The sequence below is a fragment of the Loxodonta africana genome, chromosome 24 (genome assembly GCF_030014295.1).
Source record: "Loxodonta africana isolate mLoxAfr1 chromosome 24, mLoxAfr1.hap2, whole genome shotgun sequence".
NCBI lineage: Eukaryota > Metazoa > Chordata > Mammalia > Proboscidea > Elephantidae > Loxodonta > Loxodonta africana.
The window spans coordinates 8334583-8357412 of NC_087365.1; the positions used below are offsets into that span (position 1 = coordinate 8334583).

The window sequence follows — 22830 nt, forward strand, 5'->3', positions numbered from 1 at the left end:
GAAAAGAATAAATCCTCAGGTTTCTGCCTTTGTACATAACACAAGAACAAGCACAGTGCTAACGAAATAGCTGACAAGTTCGTGATTACCTTCGGAACCTACCCGTGGGCAAGGAGCCCTTCAATGTTCTGGGGACGTTACAAGAGGATCAATGAAGAGCATCCAAATCAGAGGCCTCAAAATGAGGGCCACTTTTGGGCCAAATTTGGATACTTGCTTTGAGCTCTCTAGATGAAGGAGTATGTCATCAAGAAATCTTTTTGTAACCAGCTCTTATGATTCCTGGGAGAAAGGGTGACCAGAACCTTGGGATTTAAGGCTCTCAAACAAAGAGAGGGCCATCGGTAGTAAGGACACCCACTCTGAGGGAAAAGAGCTGGGGGAAGTTGACTGTTTAAGGTTTGTCTTAAATGTCCTCTGAACAAGCAACTTGGGATCTGGCTCCAGCTACCTGGGATTAGGAAACGAAGGGGTTTTGAAGAGCTAGGACTCCTGAGTAGAACATGGAGTCTAGGGTACAGAGGTATTGCTTACTGTCTCATGGATGGACCCAGGCTGGGTGGGTTTAGGAAACCACAACCACCTTCCAAAGCCTCCTGTCTGCCCACCCTTCACTGATGACAAGTTTGGTTGCCCTCCATACAGTGAGTTTGTCGTTATGGTGAGATGCTGTCAGGCCAGTTCTGACTCATGGTGACCCTACGTACAACAGAATGGAACACTGTCTGGTCCTGCGCCACCCTCACAATCCTGTTATGCCCGAGCCTGTTGTTGCGGCCAATACGTCAATCCACCTCACTGAGGGTCTTCTTCCTCTTCTCCACTGACACTGTACTTTACCAAGCATGATGTCCTTCTCCAGGGACTAATTCTTCCTAATAACATGTCCAAAGGATGTGAGCTGTAATCTTGCCATCCTTGCTTCCAAGGAACATTCTGGTTGTACTTCTTCTAAGACAAATTTATTCGTTCTTTTGGCAGTCCATGGTATAGTCAATATTCTTTGCCAACACTACAATTCAAAGGCGTCAATTCTTTGGTCTTCTTTATTCATCGTCCAGCTTTCACATGCTTGGGAGGCAACTGAAGACACCACGGCTTGGTCAGGCGCACCTTAGTCTTCAAGGTGACATCTTTGTTTTTCAATACTTTAAAGAGATCTTTTGCAGCAAATTTGCCCAATGCAATGCGTCTTTTGATTTCTTGACTGCTGCTTCCATGGGTGTTGATTGTGGATCCAAGTAAAATGAAATCCTTGACAACTTCAACCTTTTCACCATTTATCATGATGTTGTTTGTTCATCCAGTTGTGAGGATTTTTGTTTTCTTTATGTTGAGCTGCAATCCATACTGAAGGCTGTGGTCTTTGATCTTCATCAGTAAGTGCTTCAAGTTCTCTTCATTTGCAGCAAGCAAGGTTGTGTCATCTGCATAACGCAGGTTGTTAATGAGTCTTCCTCCAATCCTGATGCCCCATTCTTCATACAGTCCAGCTTCTCTGATTATTTGCTCAGCACACAATAGCTATGGTGAAAGGATACAACCCTGACACACACCTTTCCTGACTTTAAACCATGCAGTATCCCCTTTTTCTGTTTGAGTGGCTGCCTCTTGATCTATGTACAGGCTCCACATGAGCACAATTAAGTGTTCTGGAATTCCTATTCTTTGCAATGTTATCCATAATTTGATATGATCCACACAGTCCAATGCCTTTGCATAGTCAAAACACAGGTAAACACCTTTCTAGTATTCTCTGCTTTCAGCCAGGATCCATCTGACATCAGCAATGATATCCCTGGCTGCACATCCTTTTCTGAATCTGGCTTGAATTTCTGGTAGTTCCCTGTTGATACACTGCTACAGCCGCTTTCGAATGACCTTCACCAAAATTTTACTTGCATGTGGTAATAATGATACTGTTCGATAATTTCTGCATTCAGTTGGATCACCTTTCTTGGGAATAGGAATAAACATGGATCTATCGCAGTTGGTTGCCCAGGTAGCTGTCTTCCAAATTTCTTGACATAGACAAGTGAGCACTTCCAGCACTGCATCCATTTGTTGAAACATTTCAGTTGGTATTCCATCTATTCCCGGAGCCTTGTTCATCACCAGTTCTTTCAGTGTAGCTTGGATTTCTTCCTTCAGTACCATCGGTTCCTGATTATATGCTACCTCCTAAAAAAAATGGTTGAGGAAAACCTGGTGATATAGTGGCTAAGTGCTAGGGCTACTAACCAAAAGGTCAGCAATTTGAATCCATGAAACGCTCCCTGGAAACTCTATAGGGTAGTTCTACTCTGTCTTACAGGGTCGTTATGAGTTGGAATTGACTGGACAGCAACGGGTTTTTTTTTTGTTGTTGTTAAAATGGTTGAACTTTGACCAAATCTTTTTGGTACAGTGACTGTGTATTCCTTCCACCTTCTTTTGATGCTTCCTACGTCATTTAATATCTTCTCCATAGAATGCTTCAATATTGTAACTTGAGGTTTGATTTTTTTCTTCAGTTCTTTCAGCTTGAGAAATGCTAAGACTGTTTTTCCCTTTTGGTTTTCTAACTCCAGGTCTTCGCACATGTCATTACAATATAATACTCAGTTTGGTTACTGACATAAACCTCAATAGATAGAGACTGTATTAATCTCCAGGGGCTGCCATACAAATCATCACAGACCTGGCAGCTTAAAACAACAGAAATCTATTCTCTCACAGTTCTGGAGATCATAAGTTCAAAAGCGAGGTTTCAGCAGGATTGGTTCCTTCTGGAGGTTCTAAGGTAGAACCTGTTCCATGCCTGTCTCCTAGCTCCTAGTGGCTGCCAGCACTCCTTGGCATTCCTTCGTTTGTAGCTATATCACTCTGATTGCTGCCTCTGTCTTCACATCGCCTTTTCCTCTGTGTCTTCTCCTATCTTCTAAGGACACTCATCATTGGATTTAGGGCCCACTCTAATCCAGGATCATCTCAAGAGCCTTAATTTAATTATATCTGCAAAGAGCCTTTTTCCAAATAAGGTCACATTCACAGGTTCTGGGTGAACATTTTTTTTTTGGTGGGGGGGATGGCACCATTCAACCTGATCTTTCAGGGAAATAATTTAAATTAATAGAATTGAGAACATTGTAACTGTCATTAACAATGATCTTCGTCTGTGCACAAGTGTTCAGAAAGGACTGTGAGTCACTGTCAAATTGTGAAAGAGACACATCTCTTTAGGGGAGGGTCCCTTCTGTCACTGGCTCTTTGCAATGCCCAAGCTATCTGGGCAGCATCGACATCTTGAAGAGACCAAACATGTAATTGGTATAGGTGGCCTGTGTGTTCGTGCTCCCATTAGCTCTCTCCTGCCTTGTAAACTGGGGTACCCTGAGTATTTAACTCAGTACATGGCTCTTAAAGTCTGTCCTAAAAAGTCCATCTCATTCTACTTAGGACTAATACAGCCTTAAGAAGATACTCTAAGTTACCAACTAAGTGAACAGATCCTATGCTCTGCAGCCAAGATATGAAGCACACTTCATTGATTTACTCATAGAATACACATTCACTGAGCAATTACACCACGCAAGGCACTGGGATTTGAATCCAGGCAGTCTGATTCAGTCTACTGTGCCATGTTGACCCTCTGCTGGAGGGGAGGTAGCTCGGCTTGGGGGAGGGAGGGAGTTCTGAGCAAAGCATGACCTGGACATTGCTCTTAGGAGGTTGATCTGGTGCTGGTAGAGCTTAATTTTGATTGGAAGGGAACAGGCTAAAGTCAGGACGATTATTCAGATGGTCTCTGTCTAGTTAGCAAAGACTGATCCAAGGCCAAATCAATGGAAATCATATAATAGCTAACATGTTCTCATGCCTATTATGTGCTGGGGGCAGTGGCAGTTCAGTGGTAATATTCTCGCTTTCCACACAGGAGACCTGGGTTCAATTCCTGGATAATACACCTTAAGCACAGCTACTGCCCATCTGTCGGTGGAGGCTTGCTATGACGCTGAACAGGTCTCAGCAGAGCTTCTATGCTAAGACTGACCAGGAAGAAAGGCCTAGTGATCTACTTGTGGGGAAAAATCTGACAACGAAAAGCCTATGGTTCACAAAGGGAGTGTTTCATTCCATTGTGCATGAGCCAGGGGCCACCTTGATGGCAGCTAACACAATGACATGATGTGCCAGATACCATACAAAGCATGTTACATACTTTATTTTATTTATCTCTCATAAGAATAGGTGATAAACAAGATAAAGGTATGAGGTAGATGATAGAAAATTGGGGATTTAGAGTAAATGTACAGATGGGGAAACTAAGGTTTGAGTAGTTAAAGGCCACACAGACCACAAGTGGCAGAACAGAGCTTGCACTCTTAAGCCAACCCCCAAGAAATGGTGGTAGAAGCAATAGAACTTGCCAAGTCAAAAGTGAGACATAGTACTCAAGGGAAAGCGCACACACACACACACACACACAAAACCCAAACCCGTTGCCAGGGGGTCAATTCAGACTCATAGAGGTACTATAGTACAGAGTAGAATTGCCCCATAGGGTTTCCAAGGAGCAGATGGTGGATTTGAACTGCTGATCTTTTGGTTAGCAGCTGTGTCCTTAACCACTGCGCCACCAGTGGAAGGAAATAAATGCTTTGGGACTTGATAAGACCTTTGGTCTTCACTGCTTTTGGGATGTGAAAGGAGAAGTTTGGCCTAATAGAAAGAAAAGCTGCCTGAGGGAGAGCTGCTGGGGAATGAAATAAGGCACCTGAGGGGGTATTGATGGATCTTCCCTGGGGGGACTGAATCGGTTGCTGTAGACTCACAAGTTCACTCAAGTAATGGAGAGACATCTTTTCCTGCTCCTTCTCTCTCCAAGTTCCTTCACAGAAATTTTGGGTATTTTCTGTTCTTAACTCTACCTCAGTGATCTGGAAAGCAACAGGAGAGTCTGCCAAAATAGCCTGCCTCAGGAAACTCCCAGTCAGAAGGACACTCGCGGCTCTGAACCATAACCACACACGCCAAGTCTGAGGAAGACGCGCTGGGAAAAGACCCAGAGGAAGTCTGCCAGCCAGGGCTTTCCAGAGCTCAAGGTGTGGGCACAGGTGCAAGCCTGTTCCTATTCAGGCAACCTTGCTGGGCAGGGTCCAGGTGCATGCTGTGGCAGGTACTGTCAGCGCCTGCCCATGTCCCTCTGTACCCACCTTTCCCGAGTACAGAAGCAATTCTTTGCTTCTCTCATCTTGGAGCTCAAAAGGCTCAGATGAATATGGGGCAACCTGGAAGTGTTGGGTGTTAATGGCCTCAAGCAGCCCTCAGCCAATACTGACAAGAGTCAGTGGATAAATACCTAGTTCCCTCATATACGATTGGGATAATCTGAGAGGCACGTTCTACACTGTCTCCCAGAGGTCCCAGTGGGATTGAGCTCCAATTGCCCACAGTGGTAACTGGCTTGATGGTATACCTTGGCTTGATAACACACCCTTTATTGGTTACCTGCCATTCCCAGCCTCACTTCCCCCAGGGAGCTTCTTAGAATCATCCCCCAAACGAAGGACTGGCACTGGAATTCTTGTCTCAAGGTCTGCTCCTGGGGAGGTCAGTCTAAGACATGTCATGGATTAAATTCTGTCCACCAAAAAATATGTGCATCAATTTGGCTAGACCATGATTCCCAGTATTGTATGACTGTCTACCATTTTGTCATCTGATGTGATTTCCCTGTGTGTTATAAATCTTATCTCTATGTTAATGAGATGATTAGAGGCAGTTATATTGATGAGGTCTACAAGATTAGATAGTATCTTCAGCCAATACCTTTTGAGATATAAAAGACAGAGTCAAGGAGATAGACGTGGGGACCTCATACCACCAAGAAAGGAGTGCCAGGAGTAGAGTATGTCCTTTGGACTGGCGGTCCCTGCGCTGAGAAGCTCCCAGACCAAGGGAAGATTGCTGACGAGGACTTTTCTCCAGAGCTGACTTCCTCTGGAGCTGATGTCCTAAATTTGGACTTGTAGCCTACTAGACTGTGAGAGAAAAATTTCTCTCTGCTAAAGCCATCCACTTGTGGTATTTCTGTTATAGGAGCACTAGATGACTAAGACAGACATGAGCCTTAGGTATTGGGGTTTTCCAGCGCAAATCTGCAAGGGAGAAATGACTCCTCAGCAGAGCATACCACACTGCATATCTGGATTCCTGGGGTGTGGATGCTTCTTTGCCTAAAGGTCGGTTTTTGGTTAAACTTGAAATTCCCATCTGGAGTCTCTATATTATAGCAAAAAACCCAAATCCACTGCTGTCGAGTCAATTCCGACTCATAGTGACCCTACAGGACAGAGTAGAACTGCCCCACAGTTTCCAAGGAGTGCCTGGTGGATTTGAACTGCCGACCTCTTGGTTAGCAGCTGTAGCTCTTAACCACTACGCCACCAGGGTTTCCATCTATATTATACACGGAGCAAAACAAAAAAAAAAGAGAGAAATAAAATTAAAGTTCACTCTAAACAGCATTTACTTTGCAGTCTCAGGCATGAGAAATGGCAGGTCTTGTACTGAGATTCTCCAGAGAACAGACTCGGCTCCAACACTGACACAAGAGTGGAAACTACAGAGCACCAACATTCACAGCACACGGAGCAGGGGTGGGAGGGCCAAGTAATACATTAGACAAACAAGATGGAGGCACCTGCCTCTGCAGGTTCATGAGTCTGGTCTCCGCAGATAAATGTTTGGTATCTAAGCAGTGTGTGCTCTCTCTATGGAAGGAGAGGGCTGCCACTATTTGTGGGCTCCTCCTAAGATTAAATTTAAAACTGGCTGCTCCAAAACTCATTCCCCAAACTCCTTTCTATCTTCCCTAAGTTCAGGACATGAACCAAAGGATAACAGATCAATTCCCAACAGACCTCGGTGTGTGGATATCTAAAGGGACTGGGGTCTCAGAATTCTGCAACTCCTGTAGTGCCATGGGTGTCAGAGAGGGACCTACTCTTCACAGTAAAAACAAAAAAAATTTTTTTTTTTTTTAAAAACGGTACGTGGTATTTATTTAGGCTGTGCCTCAGAAGCAGAATGGGAGGCAAGGATTCCAGTGCAAGTAGTTTATTAGGGAGAGGATCCCAGGAAGTACCAGCAGAGGGGAGGGAAATGAGACAGGGGAGGAAGGGTGGCTAACAAAGGTGCGTTATCAAGGGAATTGTTGGGATGGGCAACTAGAGCTTATTTCTACTGGGGAAACTCTGGGAGATGGTGTGGAAATGCATTTCAGTTATCCCATCCGAGGCACGAGGAAACAGAGGTATCGACCCACCAATTCCTCTCAGTCTGAGGACTACTTTCCTGGCACTTCTGGGTTATCCTGTGTTCTGGGAGCCAGAAAGAGTCCTGATACCCAGGGTCTGGCAGTGGAAATAGAGCAGGCACACACCAGTAGCAAGTGCTGAGGGGATACAATGGGACGTCATCACTCACACACACACCTGCCTTCACGGATTCCTCACAGCACATGATGGGCTGAGTGCTGTATTTATCTCCAGTGAGGAAACTGAGGGTCTGCAAAGCAAAGCACGTCGTCCATGCCTACAAAGCTCACAACTGGAAAGCCAGAACTGAAACTCAGGTAGGTTTCACTCAAAGTGCCGACTCTAAACCACTGTGCTTCATATCCAGTTGAGTGATCTTGTGGTAACAATTCACCAGCAAGCCTGGTGCAGCCCCTGGGCCTAAGGATTAGAACTGTGGGCCTTCTGAATTAAGTTCAGCAAGGAGGGGAGGGGGCAGCTCAAGATCTATGGAAACGTAATAATTTACCCTCCTTGTGCTCATCCTCTCTGGACACCAGTTTTAGCTCTATGTCAACACTGACAAAGTCAGGAAATGTTCAGCACTTTTGCAAGAGTAACCAGCAAATTCCACAAGCTGTTCTAATCATTTTTCTCTTCCAGGGTGAAATCCTTTAACTAAACACATCTGCCCAACTAAACACCTCGCCCTGTGAGGGAGCTGTTGCTGAGACCTTTCTGACTAGACCATATGTCATGGGTTGAATTATGTCCCCCCCAAAATATGTATCAATTTGGCTGGGCCATGATTCCCAGTATTGTGTGGTTCTCTTCCACTTTGTGATTGTAATTTTATGTTAAAGAGGATTAGGGTGGGATTGTAACACCTTTACTAAGGTCACATCCATGATCCAATATAAAGGGAGTTTTCCTGGGGTGTGGCCTGCATCACCCTTTATCTTACAAGAGATAAAAGGAAAAGGAAGCACGCAGAGAGTTGCGGACCTCATACCACTAAAAAAGCAGTGTTGGGAGCAGAGCATGTCCTTTGGACCCAGAGTCCCTGCGCGGACAAGCTCATAGTCCAGGGGAAGATTAATGAGAAGGCTGACAGAGAGAGAAAGCCTACCCCTGAAGCTGATGCCCTAAATTTGGACTTTTAGCCTACTTTATTGCGAGGAAATAAACTTCTCTTTGTTCAAGCCATCCACTTGTGGTATTTTTGTTACGGCAGCACTAGATGACTAAGACACTATAAAAAAAAAAAAAGAAACCATATAAAACCAAAAAAACCAAATCCGTCATAGTCAAGTCAACTTCAACTCAATCTTAACCTGACTGCATTTGCAAAGACTCTATTTACAAATAAGACCCAGTCACAGGTACAGAAGTTAAGACTTCAATATGTATTTTGGGGGGATACAATACAACCCGCAGCAATGGTGAATCAGAATTCATCTCTAGGCCTTCTGAAGTTATTGCTGGCCACATATGGTTACCTAAATTTTATTAATTAAAATGAAATTAAACAAAAACTCAGTTCCTTAGGTACAGTAGCCATATTTCAAGGGCTCAATAGCCACACGTGGCCAGTGGCTACCATACTGACAGATAGAATACTTCATCATTGCAGAAACCACTACTGGACAGCACTGGTCTCCTAACTTAAAGTTGAGTCTCAGGGCCTGAAAAGCAAAAGGATAGGCTGGAGAGACAAAAGTAACCCCAGGGACTGAGGTGGAGAGTGAGCTTTGATATGCAAAGTTGCCTCTCCCTGTGCTGGCGGAGAGGCAGGCTGAAGAAGAGGCAGTCTCCAAGGCCAGCTGAGATTCTGCCCCTTCTTTCCCCTCAGAACTGGCTATTTCATCAATTAATTTATTTTTTTGGCTCTTAACAAAAGCAACCTGAGCCCCAGGTAGCACAGCCGGGGAAACCATCCCTTCAGACACTGAAATTAAACCAAGATCGCTGGAAGCTCAAGCTGCAAGAAATGATGTCCATTTGGTGAGGTCTCTTCCAGAGAAGAGAGGAATGCCCCTCCCCAGGGCTCTTTGAGAACACATCTTCACTCTCCCTGGTGGGAAAGCGCACACAAAGGCTGTGGAGCCTTATTTCATGATGAACCAGACCCAAGCCTCCTCCTATAGGAGCTGCCCTGCCCTCCACCCTCCTGAAAAAAGCCACATGCTTCCAATCAAGGTGACCAGTCTGGGGTAAGGCCAGACTCAAGAGAAGCCCATCTGTAGGCTGGCTGATGGCCTGTGGCTCATTAGATGACTTCTGGGGTGTGAGTTAAGAAACTATGAGCAGTGCAGGTAAGCAGGCCAAGGAGAGAGAGGAAAGGAAGGAGGGAGAAAGACTGAGATCATCCAGGTGCTCTGATAGGCTGGGGATAGGGAAAAATTGAGGAAACACAGGAAAAATCGAGGGAATACAGAACAGACATATAAAAATAACCATAAACCAGAGGGAGGGTAATATTTTAGAGCACCTTCCTACCCTCGCATCCCAGTTATAATTTATCCCTTCTATTATCCCAAAAGCCTCCTCTAATGCTCTGCAGCTCTGGGGAGCAAGAAGGCTGTGACAGAAGCGAGAAACTGAGGTCAGTGAATTCTCAAGTTTAAAATGTGATCCAGGAATAAGAGAGAATTCGGATGCATGCTCACAGAGCAAGTTTCCCCAATTCCCAGACCAAATAAATGCTCCCTGGATTAGGGGAGGAGAAGAGAAATAAAGACAGGAGGTGAGGCAAGACCACCAACCTCCAATCAAGCACTGGACATCATCTCATGAGGACCCACAAGGTAACATCAGTGGTCCTCCTTGCCATTCCTGGAGGCCTTCCATTTGTGAAGCCCTGGCTTGACTCTCCAGGACAAGAATCCTGTCTGTACCTTGAGTGTCTGCTTTCCAAACAACTCCTTCCTTTGATACACGTAAGCCCCTAAAATGGGGCCCTGGACCTCCAGAGATGCAGCGAAGACAGAGATGTAACTAAGACGCCCAACAACTGGATGCAAAGGGCCTAGGCAAAACATCCCGGGATTTCCCGTCAGGCCTACAAAAAGCCTGTGGTTGACCATATGGCAGCTTCTCTAAGAGCTCTATGGAAGAAGAAGTTCCTTCTTTGTGAACAGGCTTGAGATCCAAGTTTCCTGTGGACTTCTCCGAGTTTATCTAGTTTTAGACCATGAATAGCCACATCAGAAACCTTCTCCTTGATATTGCTTTCAGGGACAGCTCCATTAACGAGACTGGACTAGTCAACAGACCCACTTAACGGAAATTTGCTTTAGTGACGGTTATAGACTCATTTTCAGATATGGGATATGATGCATCGTCTTACACACAAGCATATAGACATAGCTGCCTGACGGAAGAGAAGGATCATGTTAAAAATGTGAAAAGAAGACCCGAAGCTTAGATAGAATAATTCTGAGAGGTAACAAATTACATAGAGGGTATTTCTGCTCTGGAGTTTGGTTCATTAAGGACGGACAGCTGCCCACACCATTTTCAGAAAGAATTTTAAATGTTGATTATTTAAAGCTTCTTTTACTGGAAGGGTAAATAAGTAGCCCAATTTATAATCTCAAAGATTCAGCTACGTACGTCATGCAGGATAATTAGCAAAACTTCACAAGGTATTAATAAACCACAAACCAAGCGGTGTTCTAGAAAATTATTCACAGTCTTCTTCCTCTATTTGGGGCAGGTTTAATGAGTTTATAGAAATGCAAATTTCCTCATACACAGGAAATACTGCTTTTAGTGTCTCAATATTATAATAGATCGGAAATAAAGCCAGCTCTAAGATATGTGTGCCTTCTTGTCTCCTCTTTTTTTATTATTCATTATTGATGAATGTGGTGAGGATCGTGGATTTCCTCCCCAGTAGGAAACCCACAGATATGAACAGTTACACGAAATAGAAACCTTTTTTTCGGTGCGATCTTAGGTTTGACCGTTAGCTGCAACAAGTTGATTCAGCTAAGCGTTTTGGGTTTCTGTAATCCACAAAAACAAAGATCCAAGAAAAAATTAAAACTATGGTGGTTGGAAAATTTAATCACAATGTCTGTTTGAACTCCACAAAGCACACACAAAAGATACAGAAGCTTTGACATCTAAGATTTAAAAGATAGTGTCGAGGGTCCTCTGAAGCTCCTGTGTTGGGGACTGGGCCACTGTGTCCTCAGATCTTACCCTGCTGAGGTTGAAGCCTACGGGCCTTACGTGGAAAGCAAACTCATGTAGGTCAAACGGGAGGGGGCAGTTTGAATTTAGGTGCAGATGCTAGGTTTGATTGGGCTTTAGATCTTGACTGGAAAGGAATGGGCAGTTGACTCCATGAGAGGACTGCCCTCTCTCTGAGGCAGCCTGGGGTGACAGGACACAGCTACTGAAAACTTCTGGCCAGATGGCCACCCCTCCCCTGACAGGATGAGGTGGACCTAAACATGACTAGATTACGTTCAGTGCCCCACACCTACTTCCTGATGCCCCTCAGCAGCCTGGAGTATTCCTCGGGGAACCTGGGACCTTTTCTGTAGCCTACTTGGGCCTTTCACCTGACTGGAGGCAGACTACCTGGGTCACCTCTGGCAATGCCTGGCCCTAGTAAGTCCTAACCCTAGGCAAGAAGGGATGGCTTCGGGACGGAAAAAAAAGAATCTGCTTCCCACCACTTCCAACTAGCAGTTAAGTAACTGGTGGTATCTCCCAGGTGAAGGACCACCAGCCTGCCCCCATCATGCCCTCCTACTCTCCACCACCCATGTCTACGTTCTGCTCACTTCAGAGTTCCTGGACTCGAAAGTCTCTGCTTCTAAAGGTCATGGGTTTCTCACTCCTGCCTGCAATCACTCTTCTCCATTCTCCTGCAGAAAACGCCTGCCCACCCTTGAAGACCAGCTCAACCTCACCTCCCTGACACCTGCCGGGCCTTCACAGCATGTTGTATATACCGCAGCTGGCATTACCACATGGTAGGTGCTGGTCCGTACATGGAGCAGGAACTGTGGCTCCTGCCCAGTGTTAACTGGGTCTGAGGCATGTGTCAGGGCCACGCCCAGCGTTAGCTGCATCTGCAGCGTGTGCCAAGGCCATCCCCCGTGTTAGCTTCGTCAGTAGCGTGTGCCACGGCCATGCTCAGGGTTAGCTGTGCCTGCGGCATGTGCCAGGGCCATGCCCAGCATTAGCTGGTCTGCAGCGTGTACCAGGGCCATGCCCAGCATTAGCTGTGTCTGCAGCGTGTACCAGGGCCATGCCCAGCATTAGCTGTGTCTGCAGCGTGTACCAGGGCCATGCCCAGCGTTAACTGTGTCTGCAGAGTGTGGCAGGGCCAGCTGTGGCTCAGCATGCTTCCTAGATGGCCGAGGTCAGGAGCTCTGGATTTGGCTTCTTGTGGCTTTGACTCTGGATTCATCAGTTGCCTGTAGGTGGCTGAGATGCCAGTATTAGCCCTGCAGCATTGCTTGTTACACCCAACGATGTCCATTTAACAATTCCTGAGCATCCAGGGCAACATGGTTGGCCAAGGGGATAAGAAGGATCATTCATTCTTGCACTCAACAAGGAGGCTGCACCAGACACTGTACAAAGGTGGGCGGAATAAAGTGCCTTTCTCATGATGCTTACGTCCCAGTGGGGAGCTTACTCCAGAATACTGGAGGGCAGGACGACGTTAGATTTAGTCCCTGTCCTTGGGGACGGCGCCAGCAGGCCCACCCCTAATATATGCCTGGACTAGAGTACGAATGCTCTGCCCATGACCTGCCCTCCTCCCCACCACCCTGGCTCCAACCTTTCTCCCAACCATGCATGTGGATGCCCCAGGCAGACGCTTCAAGTTTGCTCCAGCTGGGCTCCTTCACGCCAAGAAGCAGATCAGGGCAGAAGCCTGCGTAGGCCACAGCAGCAGGCTGGGGCTTTCTGGACAGAGAATTCTGGGGCGCCATGTGCCTGGAGAGTGGTTTAGAGGGGTGGACGTGGGCTCAGGGTGGACAATGGCTTTGGCTCTGGCCTCCTTGCCCTGTGGACTCTAACGTGCAGGGCCCAGGGCAGGGTCTACCGATGGTATTAGACACCAATGACTGAAAAATGCTAAACTGCAAGCTTATGTCCACTTTCTTAAATAATGCTAAAGAGAAATTAGCCATCTTGCTTTCATCCCAGCCTGGGAACTCAACATCCAGACAGCAGAGGCCTGACTGAGTACCCTTGGCTCATGGAAATGGCCCTCTCCCACCCCTGGGCACTGAATCGCCAGATCCACGAGGCCCCTGACAGCCGTAGGTGTCAGCAACACCATTTTAGGGGAATGGAAGCTCACGATGTTTGGGTTGAGAGTGGAATTCTAATATGTCAGACATCAAGGCACTAGGGTGCTAATGAATGACGGGCAATTCTGGATCCGACACAGCGCCTGGGTCTCCTCAGCCCTGGACAGGGCAGCCTCTGTGGTGCTGAAGGTGGCAGCTGGCATCCTTATTAATGGCTCAGTGTACACACAGCCCTCTTGAAGGGGGAGTGGATGGGTGGGAGGGTGGGAAAGATTCCACTTTATCATTGGGTGATTTTAGACAATGTCTTGGTGAGAAAGGGCCTTCTCATGTCTTTTTTTTCCAGGAGGAGGGCCTTCAGAGATTGGGGTATGTGGGGAAGAACTGAAGAATTGATTCCTTTCACGGTGGAAGGGATTTGCCCTAAAGGCTCAGACAGGTTACCTATCTTGTCAGAGGCTACACACAGCTGGGAGAGCAGAAGCATGCTTCAAACCCATGCCTGGTCTGATCCAGAGCCTGGATCTACCCACCAACCTGCTCCAGGCCTGGCAGTCTTAAAACATTGCCGCACGGCTCTGACGTGCCCTGGATCAAGAGACAACGTCTTTATCCCCTCCCCTTCAGCCATGGTGGGCTTGTGACTGCAGTAGACTATGGTGGAAGTGACGCTGCATGACTTCTGAGCCTGGATCACAAAAGGCCATGTAGATTCAGCCCTGTTCACCTTACCCCTCCCTCTTGAAGCCCATCTGCCCTGTAGAAATCCATCTACCTGACGCTGCCATGCTGGGGAGGCCACATATAGGTGTTCCGGGTCACAGTCCCAGCTGAGTCTGTCCTACAGCCATCCCAGCTCAGGCACCAGACACAGGAGTGGAGAAGCCATCCCTGTAGCAGATCCCCAGCCCCAGCCAGCCGCACCACCTATCTGAGGCCAGCTTCCATGGAGCAGTGCTCCAGCCCTGCCCATTCTGTATTCTCCACCCCAGTGATCCACAAGCATAATAAAGAGGCTGTTGGGTTATGCCAGTAAACTGGGGAGTTCCCTTCCCAACAACAAATCACTGGAACGAAATTAAGAAAATCTGGGTGAGTTTGAGTGCCACAGAGCTGGGAAGCTTCAGGATGCGCCCAGTCCAGAATCTAGCCCAGATCTGTCACCCACACCTTTACACGTCTCTTCCAAAACTCTCCAGACAGGGACCAGGCAATCCAAAGACCTTAGACCAACTGGTTCCAGAGAGGAAGGTTCTAGGGCAGTGGTGGACATTAAGAGGCCAGGAGGGAAGGCAACAAGCTTTTGTTGATCATCTACTCTGTGCCAGACATGGTGCCAGTTGCCATTACATTTAACCCAGTAATTTAACAAGTATTTTGTCCTTACAAGTACCAGGAATGGGTCTGGGAATTAAGCCATGCACAAAACACATGGGGCTTACACGTGAGTAAGGGTGATGCGCACTAAGCAAATAAACACGCTGTGTCAGGTAGTGACCGGTAGTAGGGAGAAAACTAAAGCAGTGTAAGGGGAAGATGAGGTGGATCCGTGGTAGAATTCTCGCCTTCCATTTGGGAGGGCCAAGTTCAATTCCTGGCCAATGCACTTCATTTGCAGCCACCACACATTATCAGTGGAGGCTTACATGTGGCTATGATGCTGAACAGGCTTCAGTGGAGTTTCCAGGCCAAGACAGACTAGGAAGAAAGGCCTGGTGATGTATTTCTGCAAATCAGCCAATGAAGACCCTGTGGATTACAATGGTCTGATCTGTGACCAATCATGAGGATGTGTAGGACTGGGCAGCATTTTGCTCCACTGTGCACTGGGTCACCAGGAGTCCCAGGGCAACTGACAGCAACTAACGGCAACAACAATAAAAAGGGGAAGACGAGAATTTTTGAGAGGCTGGCCAGGGAAGCCCCCCCCAAGAGGGTGGTGTCTGAGCAGAGAGAGCAAAGCTGAATAGTGGAGAGCACGCTGGTGTGACTTCCAAGCCCGGGCTTTTGACGTGAACATCAGGGAAAGAATACACACAACTAACCTCTGACCTTTACAAAGTGGTACAGTCTGATTTCGTTATTCACAGTAACAACGTTCTACAAAGGCCCTGTTAACGCTGAATTAGCCAGTACCAAACCAGCATCCTTGTTCAATCTCTGCAGGGAATTTTTTGCCATTCTGCACATGTGAATGTCCGGGAATCATGAGTGTTTTTAGTGAAAAGGCGAGTTTGCGAATATGGAATTTGGGGATAACAAGGGGGCTCCCCCATCCCCTTACAGGGCTCAGGGGACCCCGCCAAGAGTGTGCACAGGAGCCATGGGGCAGGAGCAACCCTTAACTGCCCGCCCACCTCAGCCAGGCCCCCTCTGGGAGTGGTACTTACACAGAGCACATGGAGGACCACTGCCCCTTGTCTTCTGTCCTCGTTGCTGAAGATGTCCCTGGGGAACTCGTGCAGGGCTAAAGAGAGGAGAGAAAAGCAGTTCAGTTCAGATGGCGACGTTTCCAGTGCCCTAGGTCTGGGATCTCAGAGTCCTGGTTTTAACATGGGTTCCATGAACTTGGATGGGGGAAGACACACACCTTTATTTTCGTGAACCTCTGACTGGAGCTTCGTGTTTCCTTCAGAGAATAGAGGCCACTGGCCACAGAGGTGTTAGCAGAGCCTGGGGCTCTGCCCGGCAATGTGTCACACTTGCTGCGGGTCTCACTCATCACTTCTTCAGCATAATGGCCTCTTAACACATCAGTGAGGAAGCACACGCATCCCTACAGCACACATGTATTTTCTAATATTTTGACAACTTCCTTTCGATATGACCAGTTCCCTTTTGCAAGCCTACGCGTTTTCATTGTATGCATTGAAAATGGTTTTCTGAGAAGGGTTTTCTAGGCTCACTGGCTTACCAAGGGGTCCAGCCACAAACAGGTTTAAGGACTCCTTGCTCTGATTTGTCCTTTGTTTCCCCCTTTGCATTCCCACTGCGCCCGCCCTGGTTTGGGTCCTTGGGATTTCTACCTGTTACAACTCCCTCGCTGCTCTTCACTGAGCTCCCCTTTCCCACTGGACCCACGTTTGTGGCCACGCTCAACAGGACTGGCAGGGCTGCTCACACCCTGTCCCCGCCCCCAAAGCCTTCTACAAAAAGCCAGCGGCTGTAGGGCCGGCCCTGACTCACGGCAACGCCACGTGTGCAGAGGAGAACTGTGCTCTGCAGGGTTGTCAGGGGCTGGGTTCTCAGAACCAGATCACCAGGTCCTTCTTCCGAGGCATTTCTGGGTAGACTTGAAGCTCCAACCTTTCAGTTAGCATGTGAGTCCATTAACCACCTGCAGCCCCCAGGGACTCCGAGAGCCGTCAACGCCATGAGATAAAAGCCCGACGTCTGCAGACAGGCAGTCCCAAACTGGCCCTGGCTGATTTCCACCCCAGGCCTTCTTGCCCTCTCTGTTTTCTACTTAGCATATGTTCTCTCACTCAGACCATGACCTATTATATGTCAGGCCCCGCACTGTTGGAAATTTAGCAGCGAGTTTTATCACATGTGCTCCTATTCTCGCTGAATAGGATCATTTAACATCCGTGAACACACCCTGCATTTTCTTTCTTTTTATATCTTTGCTTGTTTGCTTATTTACTTATCTGCATAGGTTTCAACTGCATATGTTCCAACTCTGCCCCCTGGCTCTGCCTCTCATAAAATCCGACCAATCTTTATGGCTGGCTTCTAACATCACCACCTCCTTGATGAAGCCTCCCCTGGACCCTCCAGCAGGAATTCACTGGTCCCCTCTCTGGAGGAGGTTAAAGGTCAGACACAGCAGGAAGCTCCTCCCTCAGCCCCACCTCTAGTAGACATCATTAGTTGATGGCTGCAGCCCTTCCCTCAGAGCCTCGGGTGAAGCCTCCTAGCCTCTCCAGAGTCCTCAGGGAAACTGTTAGCAGGTGGTGAGGTTGACTTTCTGACCCTGCAGGAGGCGCTGTTACTGCTCTGCCCAGACCCCCTTGATGACTGGGTGCACCTGGCCCCTGCTGCTGTGGGTGGTGCCAGCTAGTGGCTCAGGGTGCATTCCTCTCCCAAGAACTGCCCTTGGCTGGTGTCTGCCACATCCCTCCAAGAGGGGTCCCTGGCCAATGCCTGACTGATCCAATCAAGTCCATTCTGACTCACGGTGACCCCATGTGTGCCAGGGTAGAACTGTGCTCCACAGAGTTTTCAATGGCTGATTTTCAGAAGTGGGTTGCCAGGCCTTTCTCTGGGTGGGTTTGAACTTCCAATGGTTTGGTCAGCACCCAAGTGCATTAGCCGTTTGTACCACCCAAGGACTCCAAAATGAAGTTACGATCTAGAAAACGTGAAACCACAGAAATCACTTCAACGGGATGAGGGCCCACAGAGGAAGCCCAATGTTCACCCATCAGGCTCTGGGCATTGCAGACATTCCAGCAATGTTATCGAGATGTCTCAATTCTAGTGTCTTCCCTTCATAGGCCAGATGCATCTGGCAGGAGGTGCTGTCATTCTGTCCCATGGAGATGGAGGCAGCACCCTCGTCTCCCTGATGAGAGATCCTCACTGCCCCTCCCTGAAACTTCACTGCTGGTGACAGTGTCCTTCTTCTTCCCCCTGCCCCACCCTCCTCTGCACACAGAATACCTTGTGTTCTCCAGAGATGCCCACTCAGCCTTACCCTGTGAACTTCTCTGACTCACTCCAAGTAAATGAGTTTTGGCCCAAATAACCACCGCATTCCTCCCCATTTCTCTTCTCCTCCAGAAATCCAGCGTGATCAGAAACACGAGTGATGTTTGCTTGCTCTCCTTCCAGACCTGCGGGTCTGCTCTCTTTCCAGACCTGCGGGTCACGGCCAGTTTTTGCAGGGGGCTGGGGGAGGGGGTGGAGGAGGAAGAGCCCACAACAAGGAGGAGGAACAGCACACGAGCAGCCCTGACTATGCCCTTGTGGACACTCAGAGCCCCAACTTGCCAGGACTGTGACTGCAAGGCCTGCGTTTACCTGGGCTGCCCAGACTTGCATTCCAATCTTTTGGTCTGAAAACCTAACAACCAGTATCCACCTTTTTGCAGCTTCTCCTCTGGTGGCCCCTTTATTTTGTATAATGCTCCCTGTCCTTGAGATGGGGGACAGGGAAGGGGCTGGTGATGGACTGTAAAGGGCTGAGATGAAGGTTCTGAAGGGGGAGAGAGAGCTGATGATAAACTTCTTCAAGGTTGACCATGGAGCATATTAAATGAGTCCTTGATGCTCACTGTCCCTCCTGATCCTCGCCTAAAACCATGACTCCCATTTTATAGATGAGGAAGCTGAGGGACAGGTCACATAAGACACTCAAGGACCCCAGCTAGAACACTACAGAGGCCACACACCCAGCCAGCCCAGGGCTACGGACATCGCACTGCTGCTACCCCACCTCCTGGCATCATTTGCCACCATAATCCGCCCTGTGACCTCTTCTTCTCTTTGAAAAGGGGCTCAGGATGCCATCCAGACTCTGCTTCTCTTCCACCGGGGGGAACCGCAGCTGCTTCTCTGTCTTTCTCCATGTAGCTGCAGGGTCTCTAGCACCGGCCAATCCCGGTGTTCACATGTTGCCACCCCTGTCGCCCCTTCCACACCCAGAGCTCCCAGACCACGCCGATTTTATCGATCACAGTAGCCTATCACTCACAGAAACTGAAGCTCTGATGCATCCTGGATGGCTGCCAACCAGAAGATTTACATCCGTGAACCTCTTAGGTGAGGTCCGAATCATCAGAGTAGAGGTGGAGACAGAGGTTTCCACAAAGATGTGGAGTCCAGCTATTTCTTTACTTCCTGCCTCGTGGGCTTCCTACATGAGAAGTAATGTGGCTTTAAGCACATGTGGGGGACCGCAGCATGGGAAGGGAGAGAAGGCCGGGCGGGAAGGGAGCGGACAGCCTGGGTCTGCGTCCATGGCGCGAGTCCCCATCCAGGGCGCAAAGCTGCATCACAGGGCGAGTCCACATCCATGGCAGGTCCACACTCGATGCCGCTGCAGCCTCCCCACCTCATTGCATTTCACCCAAGAGGTAACCCAGAGCCCGGAAGCTGCGCAGTTTGGCTACGGGCCATGTCAGTGAGTGATGAATTGGAATTTTGAATTCAAGTATTCTGATTTTAAATCTCCTTGTTATTACGAGTTGGGATCAACTCGACGGCATTCAACAAATAGCAACTGAATGAATAAAATAACAATGAATAAATGAATCCCGCTGGGCTTCATTTTTTAGCAGGGAAAGGGTCTAGTCAAAGATCTAATGTCCAGCCAACACTGTGGACCCAGGTGAGGCTCCTAGAGGAGGCTGTCCTGGGGGCTGTGGATGGGGGCGACCCAAAGAGCCCAGCATTGGCTCAGGAAAGGCAAGTGGTGGGCCACACAAGAGTCCAGGCCTCTCCAGAGTGAGCTGAGGAGGGTCCAGGGCTTGTTCAGGGTCCTCCCCCTTTTTGAAGCTGTGGCCCCGCTGCTCAGTGACCTTCCTCTCTTTCTCTTTGCAGTCTTGGCAGTGAGCCATCTTGGTCTGCCCTCCATGGGTGTGGTCCTTGATCCATCACCAGCTGCAAGCTCCTGGCCCTTGGTGCTGGAGCCAGGACCGGCCACTAGAAGATGTGTGGAATTCTCCAAGGGCCATGCCAGCCACCATTCCGGTGGTGGGGCATGCTAGAGCCTGCAAGTGGGGCAGCTGGTAGGTCAGATTCACTGGCTTAATCGAGTATGGCTGGTAAATGGCTCAGGTGAAGGCTGGGTGTGAGTAGGCAGGGGAAGGCCAGGAAGGACCAAGCAAATGCTTTCTAACCAGTTTGCTTCTAGAACAACAGCAACAGTTTTCATGTGGCTGTTAATAGTGACATGAACAGGATGTCCAGGTGAAATTTTCACCTGAGAAGCCGGAAGACACCCTCTCCCACTCTTTCGCCTTTCTTATTACGGCTCCTCTCGGAAAACGTGATGGCGGTAGGGAAACTAACAGTGAGCTCAAAGAACTCACGCACAACGTGCAAAGAACGCTATATACATACTTCTCCCTTCTAATATATTACCATCTTTTGGGGGAAAAATATTACAAGATTTCTTTTAACATTGACCTGGGGTCCTCGTGAGTCCGTGACCTGCGGCCCCTCTCGCCCTGCCCTTCCAGAGACGAGTCTCCCTTTATGTGTCCCAAATGCTTGTGTCTTAGGCTGGATCCCTCAAGACCAGGGATTTGAACATCAGCAGTGTATGCGGGAGGTGACCCCAGGGCACCAGAGGAGAGTGGGGATGTGAGACCCAGAAGGGAGGGAGGGAGGCCAGTACGACGGTCTGGACTTGCTGGGGCCTCTCTGGGAGACGGTGTAGAACTTGCCTCAGAGTCATCCACCAAGGAGGTCAGGAGCTGGGCTTTAACCACTAGTGCCCATCGGCCACTGCCTAGGGCTGCTCCCACAGCACCGACTCCTCAACACTTCTGCTCAGCCCAGCACTGGCCAGGCCAGAGAGGGCCCCCAGGCAGTCACAGGTGGATTCGCAAAACCACCCGCACCTCTGGGCATGCTGATGCCCAGTGTCCACTATAGCCTGTGGCCCCAACCCCGTAACCTTCCAAGGCTCCTGTGGGTGAGAACTGGAAAAGAGGACACACAGGGTGTCTCGGTGTGCAGGAATGGAACGGCCGTCACATATACAGGCATAACTTAGCATCAACGCACAGAGCTGTGTGTGTGTGGCGGGGAGGGGAGTGAGATGGCCGAAGGAAGCCCTATGCCAAGGCTTAGAAGTTAGAATAAACTGTGGCTGGAACATGGGGGTTTGGGGACATGCATCAGGAATTGGCATGTTGTTGCTATTAGCCGCTCTTATTCATGAAGACTTAGATACAACAGAACAAAACGTAGCCTGGTCCTGCATCATTCTCACAATCACCGGTGTGTCTGAGCCCATCGTTGCAGCTGTCGTGCCAGGCCATCTCACTGAGGGTCTCCCTTGCCCTCGCTGGCCCTCTACTAAAAACGATGTCCTCTTCCAGCAACTGATCCCTCCTGAGGCTGTGTCCAAAGCAAGTGAGACGGCGTTCTGTTGTGATCCAAACGTGTTTCATTGGCTGATTTTTCATAAGTAGATTGCCAGGCCTTTCTTCCTACCCTGCCTTAGTCTGGAAGTTCCATTGAAACCTGGCCACCCTGGGTGACTCTGCTGGTATTTGAAATACAGTTGGCATGGTTTCCAGCATGATGGCAATATGCAAGCCACCACAGTAAGACAAACTGACAGATGGGTGGTGGCTCCAGCAGGTTAGGGCCCAAACTGTAAGACTTCCACCAGAGATAGCGGTACTGTATCATGCTCTTACATGAAGTAGCCAGTTCTAACTCTACTAAAAGCCTCTGGAAAGCATTTGCAAAAGACATTGCCAGATGACCTCAGCAGCATAGAATGTGAAATGGGCAGAGCCCTATGGCCAGAGATTCCTTGGGACAGCAGCTTAGTCTGAGGGAGGCCCCTAGTGCTTAGCATCTGTCTCAATCATCCCTGACTTAGGCACTACGTACATAAACTGTCATGGATTGAATTGTGTCCCCCCAAAATACCTGTCAACTTAGCTGAGTCATGATTCTCAGTATTGTGTGATTGTCCACCATTTTATGTGATTTCCATATGTGTCGTAAATCCTATCACTAGGATGAAATGAGGTGGATTAGTGGCTGATGAACTCTATGAGATTAGGTGGTGTCTTAAGCCAATCTCTTTGAGACATAAAAGAGAGAAGCGAGCAGAGAGACAGGGGGACCTCACACCACCAAGAAAACAGTGCTGGGAGCAGAGCACGTCCTTTGGACCTGAGGGTCCTGCACTGAGATGCTCCCAGGCCAAGGAAAGGCTTACGACAAGGACCTTCCTTCAGAGCTAACAGAGAGAGCCTTCCCCCGGAGCTGATGGCCTGAATTTGGACTTGTAGCCAATCAGACTGTGAGAGAATAAACTTCTCTTTGTTAAAGCCATCCACTTATGGTATTTCTGTTATAGCAGCATGAGATGACTGAGACACAAGCCTACAATACACAAGTTATTTCATTAGGTGCTGCCTGGTCATGGTTCTGAAGCAGGCTGCTACGTTCCTGTTTAATCTCCCTAAAGAAGGGATCAGCTGGGGCCAAGGAACGTGTCCTCAGTAGGGAGTCTGGCCATGTGGTCAGTCCCAGTGCTCCTGCTGTGTGGCCTTTGGCAGTGTGTCACT

The 22830-nt window shown here is 48.5% G+C and overlaps 1 protein-coding gene across 1 annotated transcript in view; it reads right to left on the bottom strand.

Moving 5' to 3' along the window:
* Positions 1–22830, bottom strand: part of SLC24A3 (solute carrier family 24 member 3) — a 676136-nt gene that overhangs the window by 273717 nt on the left and 379589 nt on the right. The window contains exon 3 of the mRNA XM_064275733.1: positions 15958–16034. Within this exon, the coding sequence (XP_064131803.1) occupies positions 15958–16034 (77 nt within the window). The remainder of the gene's footprint in view (positions 1–15957; positions 16035–22830) is intronic.